The 20,919-nt window shown below is 32.9% G+C and overlaps 1 protein-coding gene across 1 annotated transcript; it reads left to right on the top strand.

The window, feature by feature from the left end:
* The first annotated feature begins 7,868 nt into the window (after window positions 1–7,868).
* Window positions 7,869–11,585, top strand: LOC112703214 (uncharacterized). The gene is made up of 5 exons (XM_025754565.2): window positions 7,869–8,210; window positions 8,375–8,455; window positions 9,094–9,176; window positions 9,276–9,475; window positions 11,285–11,585. The coding sequence occupies exons 1-5, from the start codon at window positions 8,035–8,037 to the stop codon at window positions 11,381–11,383; spliced, it is 639 nt and encodes a 212-aa protein (XP_025610350.1). The 5' UTR covers window positions 7,869–8,034; the 3' UTR covers window positions 11,384–11,585.
* The last annotated feature ends 9,334 nt before the right edge of the window (window positions 11,586–20,919 follow it).

The following is a 20,919-nucleotide window of genomic DNA, read 5'->3' as shown; positions in this document are numbered from 1 at the left end:
CTCCTCTATTAAAGGGGTAACAGTCAGAGCTTGATTCAAGGAGTAAGAGCACAAAATTTGAGTTCTCATAGCTTACAGAGCTATTACTTTCTTTTCCCTCATGGTTCTCATTGAATATTCTATTTTCTCAATCTACTCTTTCTTTGTTTCAATGGGAAAATGCATTATGGTGAGCAATGTAAGAAAAAATCATTGAGAGAAAAAAGGCAGAGAGAGTTAGACTTGGAGAAAAGCCAATATTTATTTCAAAAATTCTTTATATATATTTCTATTTTTGGTCTCATGATCCTAAGGGAATTCTCTTGTAAGTTGGGTGAGCACTTGCTGTTGAAACCCAGAGTGAGTTCCTAGTTGAATCTAGCTTGGGTAGAAGTTGGGTTTGTCCCAGATAAGATTAGGTTGAATTCTAGGAAATTGGTGAATGTAATCTTGCTCAAAGATAGTGAAATTCCATCATTGTTGTGATGGAGACTGGATGTAGGCTATATTGCACTAAGTAGCTAAACTAGGATATATGGTTGTGTCACTTCTCTTTTTCTTCTTTGTTTCTGGTTTTACACTTGAGGAGACAAAACAAAATAATCTCCTACTTATTCTATGCAGCTAGACTTCACAGCTATATACCATGCACACACTTCTGTTTTGGATCCTCCTTCGACAAGAGATAAAATAAAAGTATGTCCTACTTTTCACATGAGGCAACTCTACAAAACCCAAAAATTTTATCCAGTTCTAAGATTATTCAAGCAATGTTAAAAGAGGCCTAGATTCAACCTCACATTCTCTAAACCACTGATTTCCATCAATCTCTATGGCTTTCAACAATGGTGACGTGTGTGATAATGTTTACTAGCATTAAAATCTTAATTTTTTTCTTAAGAGAGTTTTTTTTTAGTAATTTTAACAAGTGACATCAATAAAATGTTTAATTACTCTGCTGGTCCTTATAGTTTTGTCGAATTTTCAATTAATTCTTTATACTTTTTTCTTTTCAATTGGGTCCTTGCACCATATTAGATTTTGTAACTAAATTTCTACCATAACAAAAATGTTGGAATTAATGGAATATTTTGTTAAACTATACGAAATATTCAATTAAGTATTAGGCATATTCATTTTATTTAATAGAATATTCCGTTAATTCTAACATTTTTGTTATGACAATGACTTAATTACAATATTTGATATAGTATAAAGACTCAATCAAATATATATATAAAATTCTAATTAAAAATTCAATAAAACTATAACAACCTATAGAATAATTAAATCTTAATAAAACTAGTTATATAACATACGTATGGTAATTAGTCTATGACCGAAATTCCAAATAATACTCTATCATAAATATGTTAAATTATGTTATCCTAATAATTCAAATGCCATTAATAAAGGGTTGACATAGAGAATTAAAATGTTAGATGATGTAGTAGTAGTTAAGATTTTACTATAACTAAATAGGTGTCTTAAATTTGTTAATTATTATATTTATTTTAATTAATTAGTTCTATATTGGTATTGAGAGTAAAATAAATCTATTAACCAATTTAAAAGAGTATGTCTAAAACGAGCACAACAATTATGTGTTTATTGGATGCGCCACATCTATATAAACAATTAGATTTGATTAGATGATAATCAAAAGCTAATATGAAAGAAGAGTATTGATAGACTCTAATAAATACAGAATATCCTAATACATAAATAAATGTTTTAAATGACAATATTTTAATATACAATACTTTAAATGGTAACAGAATCTTTTATTCTTAAATAATTAAATATAAAACATATAAATACAAAAATATGAGTATTCTTTATTCATTAAGACTAATTATTATGCAAGAAATTTTTATGATATTAAAAAATCATATTAAAATAAAATTTTAAACTGTAACATAAAAATATAAAACAATTAAAATTTTATTTTATATTACTTGACAAATAATTAGATTATTATATTCAAAATTTATTAATTAACTAATTTTGTTAAAGATATTATTATCTAAAATAACTTTTCATCAAAATATTTCGAAAATATAATTTATTTAAAATATTATATATAATTAGGAGTGGCAAAATGGATCGAACCCGCCAGGTCGAACCGCCAAAATCGCCAAAAAAGGCGGGTTGGGACCAGATTTTGAACCCGCCAAATTTTAAAAACCCGCCAAAACTGCACCGCCAAAACCGCGGGCCAAGGGGGCGGGGCGGGCTGGCATCCTTTTTTTAAAGGGGTAATTCAGTAAATTTACATGGGGTATAAATTAAAAATTAGGGTTACTCAAGTTTCAACACACACATCACACACAGACATGCTGCTACTGCCTCAGTGCCTCCCAATCCCTAACGCCGGTCACTCAGCTCAGCCACACCCACACCCCAGACGGCCAGACCTTTGACCTTCATCCCTTTCGGCGTTCGCTGACCCACTCCCTGAGCTTCAGCAGCTCGGCTCCCTCCTCACTCGCTCGGTCGCTCCTCCCTGCGGCGGCCTTTCCTCACTCGCTCCTCTCTGGTGCCTCTGCCTTTCGCCTTTCTTTCTCTCCTCCTGTCGTCGTCGGCAGCTCTGTCTCGTCGATAGCTCTGCTCGGCGGTTCTGTGACTGGTGGACTCCTGGAATTGCTCCTCTCTCCTCCTCTTCCTACTCGACGGCTCTGCCATTACTATTAGTAAGTGATTTACAAATCTGATGAATGATGATGATGTTTACTTACTGAGTTACTATAATGTTGTTGTTTGTTTTTCTCATAATTATTTTAGCAAAAATGAGCTCTTCGAATCAATTATCTGATTATCTTAGCAAAAATGATTATCTGATTCCTCACATCGTCATTCTCAAGATCAGTTACTGTTATTACTTATTATTGTTATTATTTTTTCCATGTCAAATTTTGTTCAGCCTTATTTGAGTTTTCTGCAACTGGATATTATTTTTGGATTATGTTTGAATATTATTTTTCAACCTGATTTGAGTTTTCTGTAACTGGGTATTATTGTTTGATTATGTTTAAATATTATTTTTCAGCCTGATTTGATTTTGTTTCTGCAACTGGATATTATTTAATTAGTACTAAATTACTTATTGATTATGTTTGAATATTATTTTTTAGCCTGGTTTGAGTTTTCTGCAACTGGGTATTATTGTTTGATTATGTTTGAATATTATTTTTCAGCCTGATTTGATTATGTTTCTGTAACTCGGTATTATTTAGTTAGTACTAAATTACTTATTGATTATGTTTGATTATTGTTTGAATATTTTTGACTGATTTAAATATTTTTATGTATTGAGATTATTTAGATAGAGTTGTTGATTCTGCAATGGATAATTCTGTCTCTATGAAAGTTGATGGTGGGAATGCAACACAAAATCCTGAAAATATGGAAAGATCTGAAACGACTGAAGATATTAAAAAGAAAAAGACGAAGGCAACAACATCTGATGTGCGGAGATATTTCACAAAGCTTGGACCTGGTGATGATGTAATAGATCGTGCTCAATGTGATGGATGCAAACAGAAGTTTAAGGTTGGTGGTAAAAAATATGGGACATCGACACTTAAGCGTTATTTGGACAGGTGCGTGAAAATAGACTTCGAAGATATTGGTCAAACTTTGATAGAAATGCAAAATAAAATGGGGGCTCTTAAGATAGATAATCATGTATCGCGTGAGATGTTTGCTGACTTTGTGATTGATTGTGATGTTTTCTTTTCTATTGTTGATAATAAGAAATTTAGGAATTGGGTAAAATACATCAGTCCAACTCTAGGCCTAATTACTAGAAATACTCTTAAGGAGGATGTGCTGAAAATTTACTTAAGGGAAAAAGAAAAGCTTAAAAGTACTTTATTAGTCATTCCTAATAGAGTTTGTTTGACTTCTGATTTATGGACATCCATCACTACAGAGGGTTATTTATGCCTAACTGCTCACTTTGTTGATTTGAATTGGAAATTACAAAGTAAAATTTTGAGTTTTTGTCATATGTGCCTCCTCCTCACACGGAATTTGAATTGTCTTCCAAGATTTTTGAGCTTTTAAATGAATGGAAAATTGAAAAGAAGATTATGACTCTTACACTAGATAACGCATCTGCTAATGATACATGCCAAGATCATTTGAAAAGTACATTAAATATGCATGATTGGTTGTTGTGTGATGGGGAGTTCTTTCATATTCGTTGTTCTGCTTATATCTTGAATCTTATTGTGAAAGATGGATTAAAAATTGCTCATGATGCATTGGATAAGATTAGGAAAAGTGTGAAATATGTAAGGGGATTGGAGAGTAGAATGATAAGGTTTAAAGAATGTGTTTCAGCGATTCGGGGTTTGAATTTTACAAGTGGGTTGCATCTAGATGTTACTACTCGATGGAATTCTATGTACATTATGCTCGAAAGTGCTATCAAATATCGGAAGGCCTTTGAGTATTTGAAGGCAACCGATCATGCTTATAAGTATTGTCCTTCGGCTGATGAATGGGGGAGAGCTGAAAAAATATGTGAATTTTTATACCCCTTTTATGAAACTACTAATTTGATTTCTGGCACATCTTACCCTACTTCAAATTTGTATTTTCTACAAATCTATCATATTCAATGTGTTTTGATGGGAAGTTTGAGAAGTGAAGATGAGCTTCTAAGGAGCATGGGAGAAAAGATGATGAACAAATTTAAGAAGTATTGGAAAAAGTATAGTGTCATTCTTGCATTTGGTGCTATTCTTGATCCTAAACTTAAGATTTCTACTTTAGAACTTATGTATGAAGAGATTGATGTTGAGACTGCAAAAAGGAAGGTGGAACATGTAAAAAAGAAATTATATAAGTTTTTTAAAAAATATGACAAGAATTCTCTTCCAACTGTTCAAGCACAAGGACCTAGTAATCAATCTTCATCCATGGCCCATACCCCTGAAAGTGCAAGCAAGAAGCGACTTGCGATTGTTGGCGTAAGTAATGTTTAACATATTTAAATTCTCTTATTAATTGTCATTATTCTATCCTAACAAGATGTGATTATTTCTATTTTGATAGAAATTGATGAAACGTAACCATCAAGCTGAGGTCTCTAGTGGAAAGAATCTACTTGATACATACTTGGAGGAGCCACTTTTGTCAAAGGATTGCTTTGAAGATTTAGATGTTTTGGAATGGTGAAAATTATATGAGAGTTGTTATCTGAAGTTATCAATCATGGCACGTGACTTATTGAGTATTCCAATTACTGCGGTTGCATCGGAATCTGCCTTTAGTATTGGAGCTCATGTCATTAACAAATATAGAAGTCGAATGTTGCCAGAAAATGTTGAGCCTGTGATTTGTACTCGCAATTGGAATAAAGGCTTTGTTGATGGTAATTATATTGTTAGTTACTAATTTAATATTTATATGACATTTAAGTATTTATATCTTGTTCTAAATTCGGGTATTCTTCTAATTGTAGGTGAAGGCGAAGGTGAAGATGTGAATCCTCAAGGTGTTAGGCGAGGCGGTGTTTCAACTTCTGGATCAGATTCAAATTTTGTTGATTTAGAAGTTGATAATTGATTTATGTGTGTTGATTTAAGGTTTTTTTGGGTATCTACTTTATTTATGAATTATGTTGTGTTTTATTTTAATTATAGTAGGATTTATGTGTGGATCATATGTTTGTTTTGTTATTATAATGCACTTATGTTTGAGACTTTGAGACTTATTATTTGTTATGTTATTTTTATTATTGTTAATTTCAATCAAAAAGTTATTATGATTAATTATAATTTTTTTATGGATTAATAATTAATTTAGAATATTATTCTATATATTAAAAAACTAATTCGATGAAATAATTTTATTATAAAATAAAATAATTGTTAGTATTTAGTGCGTTAAATTGAATTTTATCATAAAAAAACTTTGGTTAAAAAAAAAAAGAGGCAGGCCGGCCCCTCAACCTGCCACTCCGCTTTAGGCGGGGCGGGGTAGCAAGTTGAGCCCATATCAGTTTGGCAGGGCGGGCCGGCTCGCCCCATATTTGGGCGGGCTTTGGTAGGGCGGGGTGGGCCAGCCCACTTTGCCATCCCTATATATAATACATAAAAATATTAAATTTTTTTATTTGTTTCAATTTTTTTAGAAAAAACGAATAAAAATAATATAATTTTAAATACATGCCTATCACATTATATATTTACCTATACTAGTAAGACCTAAACTAATCAAACTTATGTAATTAAAAATATAAAACATATAAATACAAAAAAATAAATATTTTTTATTTATTAAAATTAACATTTAAAGTTTCATATATATAATATTTAAAATTATATATTTATCACTTAAATTCGTTCCACCCTTCTATTGAAAAACACCTTCTCTGTTGAATGAAGTATATTTCCTCCCTTCCACTGTTTCTTCATCACTCAATGTGTGTTGAAGGCACACTGTAACTCGAAGCAGGACGGAGAGTAAAGATGTAAGTATCTTTTGAATATCTAATGTAACGGATTTTGTGTATGATCTAATGATACATAGGCATTACAAAGAACGGCTTTGATCTAATTGATATAGTCCAATTTAAATTCTAATTGACAGATGGATCAAATGCATATCTAATTCAAGCATCACTTTAATATGTGCAATAATTATCACAATCCTAAATCATAGATTAATACATCCTAATAATTAAGAATTTATATGTGACACGAAATTATGTGAACTAAAGAGCAAAAGATAACTATAAAATAGCAGCACAACCAAATACACTCTCTTCAACTAATCGCAGATCCCCTACAAATTGAAATCAACACAGAAGAGCAATCAGAGAGAGAAACAACGAGGTTGAAGAGAACAAAAATTCAGTTTTTAGTATTTCATCAAATTATCAAAAATTCAATAAATACATAATTGTTGTGCCCGTTTTAGACATATTTAATTTAAAATACCTATTTAATTATAATAAAGTCAGAATAATGTTATTTTATTATTAGAAATGTCATACTAATATTGTAAATGCTCCGTGTCAACACAATATTAATGGTAGTTAATAGTAGTTAAATTATGTATGAACAGAGATTCACAATTTATAACTTCAAGAATTAATTTAGTTATTTTTTAAAATAAAAAAATTAATGAGCAGTTAGAATTTAAAGAATCAAATTAAATATTATGTGTCTATATAGTATTTACGCATATCTTATGTATCCACGAAGTCAAGGGTAGCCAGCCATCATTTCTGTTTTTCAAATCATAAGGGTATCCATGATGTTGGATTCACCTTTTCTTCCTTCTTTCTCTAGTACTTCTTGCATCCATAATTTCGGTTACTTTAATTTAGCAATTTTTTTTTTCAATTCAATTTATTTATTATTTTCACATTTTATAAAAAAATAATCTCAAAGTTTTTAATATACTATTTATATAATAACCACAAAAGATTATTTACAATCAATCACTGAATTAAAATATTTTATATTAGTTAGTTAGTTAAGATGATAAAAAATATTTTAATTTTAATTAAAATATCTTTTTAAGTTTTAAAAATAATAAATATATTTTGAATTGAATTATATATAATAAATGATATTTCTAAAAAAAAGTTGTACACTAATTTTCTCACATATTCTCATTATAAAAATAAAAGTAAATATTTTTTCATATTTCTATTATATATAGTAAATAATAAGTAAGTATTTTAATTATTATTTAAATAAGAATGTAGCCGTATTTATTTATTGTTATTCAAACATGCCTAATTCACATGCTGGAGTCCAGCATCAACCACGGTTAAAATACTAAGCAACTGGCAATTGAAAAATAACAACCTATTTATTTAATTTTAGTGATTCATTTATAATAATATATAAGGTCATGATATCATTGCGATCAACGTTTTTGTCTATGTCCATTATTTACCATCTTTCTTTCTATATATCTATCTAAGCTATCTCAATTTATTGTATTTCTTAAATTATATTCTCATCGCAACCATTGTCATAGATTTTCGCAAAGAAGCTAGATTTGAGTAAGATTCATTGGCCGATCAATATGGCAAACGCAATCTTCATCACTCACAACAAATCTTCATTAATTGTTGCTCCAAGAACATTCCACAAATGTCAAAGTTCAAAGGTAGACAATGTTCGAATCAGTTTCGGATCCAACATCAAATTTAATAGCTCCTGTGTTCCACAACAGAACCTTCTTCCACTCAGAAGAAACATGTACGTATAATCATTCAATCCATGTCCTAAGCTTCAACCTTCAAGTTCTTATTATTAGCTTTTAGATAGATAAACTAAGTAAAGAGATTAAATTTACTATATTCAAAATCCTAAATTCTACTTTAATTTATTACTTTATTAAGATTCAAGTTTTCCGTATGCAGGAACATTATTGTGTGTGCCAGCACACAACCAGGGCCACCTCTTCCTGTTAATCCTTCTCCTTTTCCTTCCCCTTCTAATTGGTAAAATTTTATGTTTATTTACTTTTATATTGAATTGATGAACTTAATTTACTTTTATATATATATATATATATATATATATATATATATATATATATATATATATCAAATTATGTAAATGTTTATCCAAAAAATATAAAATTAAATAATGAGTAATGTTAAATAATCAATAAATATTATTATTTTTGAACAACATTTAATTAATAATAATTTGTACTCATATTTATATATATATTTTACACACAAAAAATATAAAATTTATATCTATATTTACTAAAATTTTATACATGAATTAATACAGTTTGTATTCATATTTTTTAGAATTTGCACACATTAATTAAAAAATTTATTTATTAAAAACAGTTTAATATTTATATGCTAGACAAATGTAAAAAATACTAAAACTTATTTACCTATAAAAAATTTGTACCGTAAAGGTATCAAAATTAAAGTTGAGTTAATTTCTTCGTTATATTTAGATTTTATTTACCACTTAAAATTTTTCAATTATTGTTTATTTTCAAATGTTAGTCATAGATTTCAAGAGACTATCATGATTAATGATGTTAATTATTTGAAAAAATAATTCTCCGAATCAAACAGTTAACAATGCAAAGCGGTTTGTTATTCTTTTCCAGGAAACTATGGGTGGTTGGAACCATATTCACGATAGTGATGTCATTTTCGAAGGGCAAATGGGGTCCTTTGCTACTTCTCAAAGGTAAGAAGAGATCTTGGAATTTAATTTCCACGTTGATTTTTGTTTTAATTTTTGTTCATCAGAATAATTGGTAATTATTATATTTATTATTGTGTGTAGAGAAAGTTGAAACAACAATAGAGGAAGCAGAAAGAATCGCAGACGTGATAGAAGAGGTGGCAGAGAGAGTGGACAAGGCGGCTGAAGAAGTTGTGAAGATTATTCCTGAAGGAAAACTTCGTGATGCTGTTGAGTTCGTTGAGAAAGTGGCTGAAAATGTAGACAAGATTGCTGAAAATGCAGGAGATACACTGGAAAAGGTTTGCTTTTTTCTTTATTTAGAGTCTTTAATTCAGGAACTAACATAGTAATATAATATTTTTCAATCGATAGCAGCACATAAAGATTATAGAAAAGTTTTTAAGTATACCAATATCGATTTTTCAGTGATTTTTAACTATTGATCTTAATTATATATATTATATATATTTTTTATATTTAAGATTAACGATTAAAAATCACTGAAACGTCGATATATTGGTACGCTTAAAATTTTTTCAAGATTATAATGGAGACAGAATAACCTCGTCGTAGCTATTTTTACGATTTAAATTTGTAACTTTAAGATTACACGAAAATAATTTAATTATTGTTCTAAGATTTTTTTTTAAATTTTAAATTTTAAATATTAATCTAAATTCTAAATCTTCTAAAAATAAAAATTTAAAAGACAATTTTATAATAAAAAATTAATTAATATTAACCGATTAAAAATGAATTCTATATTTATTCTCTCTTTTAATAATTTATAGTTGCACAACTCTCGTCTCTCGGTCTTTACTTTAAATTGTCTTGTTTTCACCTAATGCATGCGTTTTACTTTTTCTTTCTTTATTCAATTGCAACCTAATTCCTTAATTGTTTTTTATTTTCTACCATGAAAACTAACTACTCCTATAAAAGAATTGCGAACGCATATGATGATGTACATGTGAATGTAATTATTTTAGACTAATATATATAAAGTTGATGATATGATATTAATTAAGAGCGGATATGCATTATGAGAAGTACTGACACACAAAAGTTTGGCCCATCTATCATCATCACACTAATTAACTTTTTGTGCTTTCCTCTGTACATATATACACATGTTATTTATTTTTATATTACAACTAATCTTTTTGTTTAAACTTTTTACAGAACAATTAAAGATATTTATTGTCTAGCATCATTATTGAATGTCTAGATGCAAAATGATATATAACATATTTGTATAACTGCTATACATGAATATTGCTATATATATATATATATTAAATATACCATAGGAAGGTTATCAGGTGTACCGGGAACACCGGTGTTCCAATTGTTTTAACCGTTGATCTGAATTATAAAAAATATATATAATATATATTAATTAAAATCAACGGTTAAAACAACTGGAACACTAGTGTTCTTAGATACACCTGATAACTTTCCTATACCATATTGCTCTATGAAACTCTTCGAAAGATTAACATCTTAAAATTTGTCAACATAATTGGTACAACAATGGAGAGTAGGGATTAAAATAAATCTACTAGACTATTTCTTTTTACTAACTATCTTTGAAAGTCAAATTATAGATATATTGATTTAGGATTTATTATTTTGACTTCTTTTCTATTTCTATCTTTGACTCGGCCTTACATTCATAATACTAGAAGTTTTTCCTACCTATATATCGAGGAAGTTTCATACGCACCAAAAAGTAGTGACCATTATCATTTTCTAGTTAATAAATATTCTAGAATTTATTTGCAACCACTTGCTTGTTTTAATTCTCAACATGGAATTCAAGTGGCATTAACACGTATTTCAGCCAAGATATCTTGCTGAGTGTTCCTTCCTTCAAGTCAATTAAGAATATTCATTATTTTTTTTTCTCCCATAGTCACAGCAGTTGAAATTATCACTTGAATTGAAACATACATTAGACAAATTTGAAATTTTTTTCCTTTAATAAACGTTTGTGCAATAAACGATTATGAGTTGAGAAAACATTGTTACATATAATTAGCCTAATTTGAACCTCCCAATAACAAAAAATAAATAAATAATGATGATGAGTATATATGAAAATGCAGGTAGATGATATGGAAGATGAGTTTGATTCATTGTTGAAATCATTGCCTAAGCAACAAATAAATGCTGTGACAACTACAGAATCAAAAGATCAAAAGTAGAGAAAAACCAATTAAGTGGTAAATGTGTAATTTTAGAAGATCTGTAGGATTTTATTTTTATTGGGAGGGGGTTCATGGGGGAAAAGTTGGTTATTCATTATTTGTATGCTTGTAATTTTATCTTCATATTTATAAAATAAATGTTGTAAGGAACAGTTAAAATTTCTTCCTGATTTAATAAATAACATTCTTTCATGGTGTACGATTATACGAGAGAAACAAAAAAATCACTCTTCCTCCAAACGGATGCATATAAGAAAATGGTTGGAGTATATTATGTAGAGTTGCAAAACAGAAGTTGAAGAACAAAGACAGAATTGATGAATTCAATTCTTTATAATTGATGAATTACTATGTATCATTTTACATAAAGTTTATAAATTAAATTTTAAGGTAATATAAAATTAAAGGTTGAAACGTATATGAACATGAGTTGTTAGATTATAATTTTCTTAATGTTCAAGTTTTACAAAATTTAGTATAAATAATCTTCATGATCATCAGGTGATTGTAAGTCAATTCTTGTTGATCCAATATATCACCAATTGATATCAAGATCAGAATGCAAAAGTTACTAAGAGTTAAAGTGACTGATTCTGTTTCGGAGTTAAAATAGTTATAACAGAAAGTTAATTAATTATGTTCTAGGCAGATTTGCTCAGCTTGTCACTATCATCCCTTAGTGAATTATCTAGTATAAGAACAGCACAATGTACTAATCAATTTACATTCAGTTGTCACATTTTGTCTCTCTCTAAGCTCTGTTTTCTTTACTTCAATCCTTCCTCAAACTCTATTATAGTATCATAGAGCAAAGTTCGGAGTCCATGGTGGCTCATGCTCCTATCCTTTTCAAGCTACATCTAATATCACTATAAGAAAATCTATTTTTTCCCACGTTTTAAAAGAGTGTCGAAAATCTAAAAAAAAAAGTATGGCCATTGCCCATAAATATGGTCAAGCTATTTGAACTACTGTCACGCTTTTCAAAGGAGCACTTGTTCAACCATGACCAATTTTTTATGGCCACGCTTTTTGGAATAAGTTCCCATATTTACTTTTTGGCCACGCTTTTTTGGTGAAAAAATGTGGCTGTTGATGGAGAACTATTGCCATGCCTTTATACATTGATCCGTCAGTTATAGCTCAATGCATATCACCTATAAATCGGAACTAAATAATTAAATAAAACGTGCTTATTTAAGTATACGTGCTGACACCTCTAATGGACTTATTTTGTTAAGCTTAGATAATATTCAGGAGTGGTCAACAATGTAATCGTTTCATTGCATGATACTCTGTAAATACTCTAAACATTCACTACTCATCTCATACTCTTTCTTACTTGAACGTCAGAATGCCTTTGTAGATATCCACTATTATCTGTCTATTCTCTTAAAGCCGACGTATACCACATCCACCCTAAGCCTAGACAAGCTTATACCTGGACAGGATGAACTATACATCATCCGCAAGGCTTACCACATAAGGAACATATACCTTTACTGCTCTAAATCTTTTAAACTAGATTAAGATTCTCAATGCACATCGTTGTAACTTGCAAGCCCTCAATTGCGATGATCTTGGTAATAACCTTTTCAAGGAGAATACTGCTTTGCGTGTTATCAATGCCGATGATCTTGGTAATAACCTTCTTCCTAGACGAACTTAGAGTTACACTATACTAACACCTATTTTGACTATTGCCCAGGAACCAGACTGGCAATATCCATATATCCATTATCTTAAAACAAGGGAGATACCTGTGAGACAAATGCAAATTCAAATGACAGTCAAGCTTCTTCACCATGCTCGGAACTGATCTATACAAAAGAGGATTCATAAGATCATTACTAAAGTTCTTGAATAATGCAAATGCCAAACTCGCCAAGGACGAAGTCCACGAAAGAGCTTGCAGAACACATATAGGGGGACAAAGTTTTGTATCTAAAATCTTAAGAACAGGTTATTATTGGCCAACCGTGCAACAAGATTGCATGAAAAAGGTAAAGCATTGTGACCACTGTCAAACCAACCGTGCAACAAGATTGCATGGAAGAGGTAAAGCATTATAACCACTATCAATGTCATGGACCGATAATACACAACCCAGTTTAACAACTATTCACATCCGAGGTAAGCTGGCTCTTTAGTAAGTGGGGGCTAGACATTCTTGATCCATTTCGACATGCACCAGAGCAGGTAAAATTTTTAATTGTTGCTTTAGACAATTTTATTCAATGGATAAAAGCTATGCCTTTAGCAAAGATCACTTCTGAGAAAATGATCTCTTTTGTCTAGAAGAATTTCCTATGCAGATTTAGTATATCTTAATTTACAAAAACTAACAAAGGAAGAAAATTTATTGACAAAGATTTTACAACTTTTATACGAAAAATTAATATCACTCATCAATTCTCTTCTATAAAACATCCCCAAACTAATGGTTTAGTTGAAGAAGCTAATAAAGTGATATTGCAGGCACAACGTAAAAAGCTGGATAACTCTAAAGGGTAATGGGTTGAGCTCATTCCAAAAATCCTATGGCTATAATACAACTCAACGTTTTTTATGAAACCTTATTTCAATTGGTATATGACTGTGATGTTATGATATCTGTCATAGTCTCACACCATTCTTTTTGAATAGACAATCTCTCTGAAGAAACAAATACCGAGCTCAGGCAGAATGAACTAGACATCATCGAAGAAAATCGAGATAAAGCAATAATTCAACAGAAGGAAACACAAGTAGCTATATCTCGAAAGTATAAAGAGAAAGTCAATCCAAGGTGATTTCACAAAAGAGACCTAATCCTAATAAAAATAGAAAAAGCAAGGAAGCCACAAGGTAATAGTAAGTTAGGTGCTAATTAGAAGGACCATTTGTAACACCCTACCATACAGAGTCTTATGCTTAAGTCATAATTTAGAGATGGCAAGGTATTACGACCTCTAAAATAAAAATTTAGTACGTATAGTAGTATGAATGATTGATTATAACTAGGAGCCTTTGTAGAAAAAAAGGGTAAACAAAATCGCAACTCGAAAGCACAACACTCCGATCGATAACGTAACGAACAAGGATAACCAACGCGTGATTATATATATATACAAAGGAGTGTCAAAAACAGGAATATCAAGACTCAAAATCCGGCTGCGAAGATAACCGGTCCGAGCATAGCAATATATACATATGATAAAAATAAGAAAAACCCCAAAGGAAACCCAAAGGGACACAAACACATAAAACTTATTCTCCAAAATCTCCCATAAGAGGAGTCATCACAGTTTGTATTATTTAATGGAGATAAAAGTATCTAAGCAAAACATATAAACCAAAACATAGCCCCGAGAACAAAGGATCTTCACAAATCTAGAAGTCTCCAGCATGCCTCAGCGGGAAACCTCACGCCCTGCATCTGAAAACCACAAAATACACATGGGTGAGAACCAGAGGTCCCCAGCATGGTAACAGCTTCCACATATATAATACATAATAATGGAGGAAAGCCAAAGGCAATCCTAGAACTTCCTCCAGATAATATCGAAGCTTATAAACAGGCTAAACCATAAAGGGCATCTGACTAAAGATTCTTCAGTCTAACTAATACTTCCCTTTCCAATTCCTTCAGACCTCCCAACCACCAGCAGGAGTATAAAGTAGCAAACACAGTTATATCAAGCAAGAAATATACAATTAGGAACAAGTAAAGCATTTAGACAATTAGCAAGTAATATGCAGTCAAATAGGCAATCTCAAACAATTCATATAGTATGCATATGATGAATGCCTGTCTCTAGTGGCTGATGATATCATCTGTCGGTTATAGAGCCAACCCGACAAGTCCTGGTAGCTAACCATTGGACTGTCCCTCTGTCACGCATCCCCAACTCGAGTTATACTCGTCATAAACTTGATCATAATCATGATCTATATCCATCACCTTCACTGGTGAATATTTACGGGGGCGAGCTCATCCGGGTCTTTCACAGTGCCCGGCCACACTTATGACATAGGGTCAAAAGAGCTTCGAGTCTCAACCTGGAGCACGTGGTGGCTAGCCACTGCTTCCTCCCAGGGAAACTCTTATCTCCAACAGTGGAAGTGCAAGATTCACAATTCATTCAACAGCATATATGCATTTATACATGGCCATAATCATGGCTCCGCCGTAACACGGCAATAATCTAGCCATCCGGCTCACGGTTAAATCCATAACCAGCCCATCGGCATCACGGTTAAATCCATAACCAGCCATCTCATTAACAAATACGGCCTTTCGGCCCATGGCATAACAAGCACTTCCACCACCATCCTCTGCATCTCACATAATCATGCTTGATCCTCATTGATCATTCATTTCCCCCTTGCTTCACTCGCAAGTTACCACATTCACTAGCCTTTCTTCTCATAGCTAGACATATCATAATGATTTAAGACATAAGTGGTGAGATCGGAGGCTTAGAAGTATGAAATTTGGCTTTTAAAACTCAAAAATCAACTTTGGGATGAAAACAGGTCCACGCGTACGCGCACTCCACGCGCACGCGTGGATGTCCTCGAAAACTCATCGACGCGTAAGCGTCATGCACGCTAACGCGTGGATTGAAAACTAGCCAAACGACGCGCACGCGTCAACCACGCGTACGCGTGGGTACTCTCGTGCCCCAAGCACAAAACTGGCACATTCTGGCATAACTCTCAGGAAAATGGCTGGGCATTGGGTGCAGCACAATCGGCGCGCCCGCGCATATCACGCGCACGCGTGGATGGCATTTTCTGGAAGAACGGCGCGTACGCGCCAAGTGCGCCTACGCGCGAGGGGTCATTTTGCTAAAAATTTTCTAAGTTAAAAGCTGCAGAATTCACAGATGTAAACCCCAATCTTCCAACGGACATAACCTCCTCATTTTAAATCATTTTTCACCCGTTCCTCGAACGGCATAGACATCCCGGATCCAATTTCATTTCTAAATAGATTTGGCACAAAACAGAGATCCGTAGTCCAAGTTATGTCCCATCAAAGTATGCCGAAAAACCATGTTTTTCATAAAAACCACAAAGTGCCATTTTCAAATGGGTCATTTTCAACTCTTTTCAAAACCAATCAAAACATGCCAATTTCATCCATTTTCTTTGAAATCAATCAAAATATATCAATTTCAACATCAAGCCTCCTCAACTCACACATTGAGACTTTACCATAATATACAAAATCACTATCCCATCATTTTAACCCACTTCACCCAAGTGGCTCAAACTCAAACATATTGACATATCATATACTCTTCCTCATGCCAATTCTCAACAACACCAATTCCAATAAATCATCATTGTACACAATCAATATCATACTCACCATCAACATGGTTCAACCCACAATTCAACCATAACCAATCATCAAGCATACATCACAACATGCATATTTCTCATATATCATACCACCAAGGCATCATTAATCATCATCACATATATGACCACATCATATATATCAATAATTCAACAACATCAACAATTCAATGCCTATCTTAAGGCCTCTAGCCTAAGTATTTCCTACCACATTACATATTAGATACGGGAAACCGAAACCATACCTTAGCCGATTTCCCAAGCTCAACCGGAGCACTTCCAAATCACTTATCCATAAGCTCTCAAGACCTCAACACCTCCAAAAACATATTTTTCACCACTAAATCCCTTTTTCAAACTTTTCAAAATCACCACTCAAGCTCCAATATTCACATATACACAACCTAAGCCACAATCATCATACCCATACACAACATCTCAATACCCAAACATCATAGAACAACAAAATTACACTAGGGTTGAGAATCTTACCACACCCAAGGTCTAAGGAGACAAGATTAACCTTCTCCTTCAAGAGAGTTGGGTCCTATAACATCAAAGAGCCCAAAATCTCAACATTTTTGCTCATAAAACTCGAAAACAAGGCTGGAATTTCGATGAGCAAAACGTGGCTTACCTCAAGATTAATTGTATGGGTTTTGTAGAGCTCTCCGCGGTGAATGCGTGGCCACAAACGGTGCGGCAATCGGAGCTCTAGATCAAAAGTTATGGTGGTTTGAAGATCAAGTGAGAGAAAGAACTTGAGAGAGTGTTCTTCCCTCCATGGCCTCCATTTTCAGCATGTGAGTGTGTTTAGTGAGGAGAGAGAATGCTAAAAACTAGGGTTTTGGTTTAGTTATGTTGGGCCAAGGGCCCACTTTGGGTCCGGTTGGCCCGATTTGGCCCGTTCGGTCTTCTCGGTCCGATTTCTATAAAATTGGTACCGAAATTCTTGTCTCAGTCTTCTCTATCACATTTGGCCATAAAAATCACATTTTGGGCTTTCTAGAATAAATTCTCATTTATGGGTTAATTAGCCGTTAATTAACCGGGTTTTACACCATTTAGAATATCCAAGGTCATCAAAATTAAAGGGGAGCTTATATTTTATAAACTCTAGAAGGAAACGATTTATCAAGTACATGGAATGTCTCTTCTCTTAAGTTGTATTACAGTTAAGTTCATAGTCAGGACAGGATGATGTACTCATTTACCTACTATCCAAATTTTATCTCACAATGAGTTTCGCTGAGAGAAGTTTTAACAAGACACACCCCCGTTACCTCCATACATGGAGGTTTAACATTTAATAATAATCATGATCCTTTTCTTTTTAGTTGTTTCTTTCTGTAAAGTTATGATTCTCAATTTTTACCACCATATTAATCGAGCTATAACTCGAAAAAAAGAAACAAACGTTATGTAAAATCTGCAAAATTAGTAAATAATTAGTTAATAAATTAATTATTAATCAAAAAATTAGAGAATTGAATTTTATAATTTAATGAGATAGAGCTAATTAAAATAAGAATTTTGACACCAATTTTAAAGAATTTGGACCAAGATTTGGCCAAATAGGCCGAACCAGGTGAACCGGGCCCGTATTGGGACCAAGGCCCAACCCACCACACTTAGCTAAATGAGCTTCATCTCATTCTCCCTCCCACTTCATCCATAACACGCATCAAGTGCAGCAAAGGGGAAGAACATATCACAAATTCACAAACCCTCACTTGATCTTCAAATCTAAATAACTTTTGATTCGGAGCTCCAATTGCCACATCATTTGCAGCCATACGACCAACATGTCAAGCTCTACAAAGTCCAATCATTGATTAGGTAATCAAATTTTTAGTTTCATTCTCCTCCTCCCTAAATTTTGAAATTTGATGAACAATGATGTTGAAAGTTGTTTAATTTCGGTGTTTAGGTTTGAATTAGCTTGGGGGTTTTGTTGGGTTTAGCTCACTTGAGCTGTGGGTAAGGTAAACACCTTTAAAGCTTTTGGTATAAGTGTTGAATTAATAAGCTATATGTTAATTGTGGTGGAAATTGTGATCTTAGATTGAAAACTTAATGTTGGTTACATGAAGATTGAAAATCTGGGGCTTGGATTCGGTGATTAGAGGGTCTCTTGGTAAAGTTATGGAATCTTGGGAGCTTGGAGAACGTTGATTTGTGAGGTGCTCCGAGTTTATCGAGGAATCGACCAAGGTATGGTTTCGGTTTCTCGTATCTAAAATGTAATGTGTCGTGAAAATTTAGCCAAGTTGACTGTAGAATTAATTGTGATGTTGATGATTATGTATGATATTTTTTGGATATGAATTATCGTGTGAAGTGATTATAATTGTAAATTGGTGTGTTGGGGAATAATTGAGGGGTGTTGATTTGATTGGGGAACACATGAGTACTTATTGTTAGTATTGTTGAGTTGAGTAGTTGGGTTGTATGTGAATGATTGATGATAATTCTGTCGAGTGAGGAAGTTGATGAGACTATGTGGTGTTTGATGATGATATAAATAATATTTGATGTGAATGAATATGTAAGAGGTGGTATATTGATGCTTGTTTGGATAGTTGAGAAATTCGTATATGAGATTGTTTAGAATTGAGTTATGATTGGTTATGGTAGGATGTGGGGCTGTGCTGCTGTGTTATAGTATGTGTTGGCGTTGATTATGAGTATAGAAAGTTGGTATTGAATGGTGAATGGATGAAAATAGATGTTTGATCCGTGAAGTTCATGTCGTTTGAAGAACGAATGAAAAATGCTTTAAAACGAAAAAGTTATGCGTGTTGGATGTTTGGAGTGCAAAACTGACATTCTGCAACATTCAGCATTTTTTTCACTTTGCATATCTTGCGTACGCGACGCGACCAACCCTTTCAGGTTGGGCATCTCGTGTACGCGAGCAGGGTGCTTGCGTACACAAGTATGAAAAACACGCCCACGCGTACGCGTAGCCCACGCACACGCGTGACCCCTGAAATCAGCAAAGTGTGTTTTGTATTTTAAAATATAATTTTGAACCTCTAAACCTCTATTTTCACTCTTTTAGCCCCTAAACCTTAGTTGTATGTTGATTGGTGAGAAGAAGTTAGGAAGGAGTAGTAAGTTAGAGATACATAAAGTTTGAGCGATAGTGAATTATGAATGAGAAGTGTCTAAAAGTATTATGCATATGAATGAATGATTTATAATGAATTTGAAAATGAAATTGTTTTGAGCTTGAGCTTCAAGGTTCGTCGTGGTTTACCCCTTGCCCAGTGTCGAGACGTATGTGGGATTCGTGGTGGTGTACCGCCCACATGTTTTTAAAAGAGAATGTCATGTGGGGTTCGTGGTGGTGTACCGCCCACATGTTTTTCAGTGAGAATGCTTTGTGGAGTTCGTGGTGGTTTACCGCCCACGTGTGTGTGTTGTTTTTCAATTGAAGATCTTGCAAGGTTTGTGGTGGTGTACTTCTTGCAATGGTGGGGTTCGTGGTGGTGTACCGCCCACTAGGTGGGGTTTGTGGTAGTGTCCCACCCACCAGTTTTCAGGAGGACGATATCTGGGTTAGCTACCGAATGTGTCAGGTTCTGGTAAAGTAACCGACATGTGAGCTCACGGCCAGTAGGAAAGGCACGCATCATATGCATTTGATTGACTTGTTTGGTTTTGCATTCTTGTGTTTGTGTAATTGATATTCATGCTTAATTGCTATATGTTCTATTTGCTGTAACTGTAAACTACTTGTGTTTCCTTTGTATGCATTGTTTGCCTGTGCACCAGTGTTTCAGAGGATTGGAGGAAAGGCGGTGAACTTAGGGACTTAGGTTAAAATTGTGATATGAACTAGGAATCCTTAAACTTAGATACCTCGCCGTAATTTATGGTCTTAAATTTTAGTTTTAAGTTTGAATTTGTTGTTGAAAGTTCTAGGATCTCCTTCCATTTTCCTGGGACCTTATATGTTAGTTATGTGGGCACCGTTACCATGCTAAGAAAATGTAAACTGTCTTTTGGGCCTCTTGAGTTTTATCTTATATATATGTATATATATGCTCTGGCCGGTCTGAGCTTCGCGAGCCGAGTCAAAAGCTTTGTTATCTGTAACTTGGAACTCTTTTTGTATATTCATGTTTAGTTTACTCACATCTTGTTTCATTTATGTTAACGCCTTCAGGAGTGTTGCG

Source organism: Arachis hypogaea, chromosome 7 (genome assembly GCF_003086295.3).
Source record: "Arachis hypogaea cultivar Tifrunner chromosome 7, arahy.Tifrunner.gnm2.J5K5, whole genome shotgun sequence".
Lineage (NCBI taxonomy): Eukaryota > Viridiplantae > Streptophyta > Magnoliopsida > Fabales > Fabaceae > Arachis > Arachis hypogaea.
This window is presented reverse-complemented; position numbering and strand designations above follow the sequence as displayed.

Excerpts from the sequence above, each read along its gene's own strand:
- LOC112703214 (XM_025754565.2), top strand. The coding sequence starts at position 8,035 with ATGGCAAACGCAATCTTCATCACTCACAACAAATCTTCATTAATTGTT. Across the intron at positions 8,211-8,374 it reads CTTCCACTCAGAAGAAACAT|GAACATTATTGTGTGTGCCA; the intron begins GTACGTATAATC and ends TTCCGTATGCAG. Across the intron at positions 9,177-9,275 it reads TCCTTTGCTACTTCTCAAAG|AGAAAGTTGAAACAACAATA; the intron begins GTAAGAAGAGAT and ends TATTGTGTGTAG.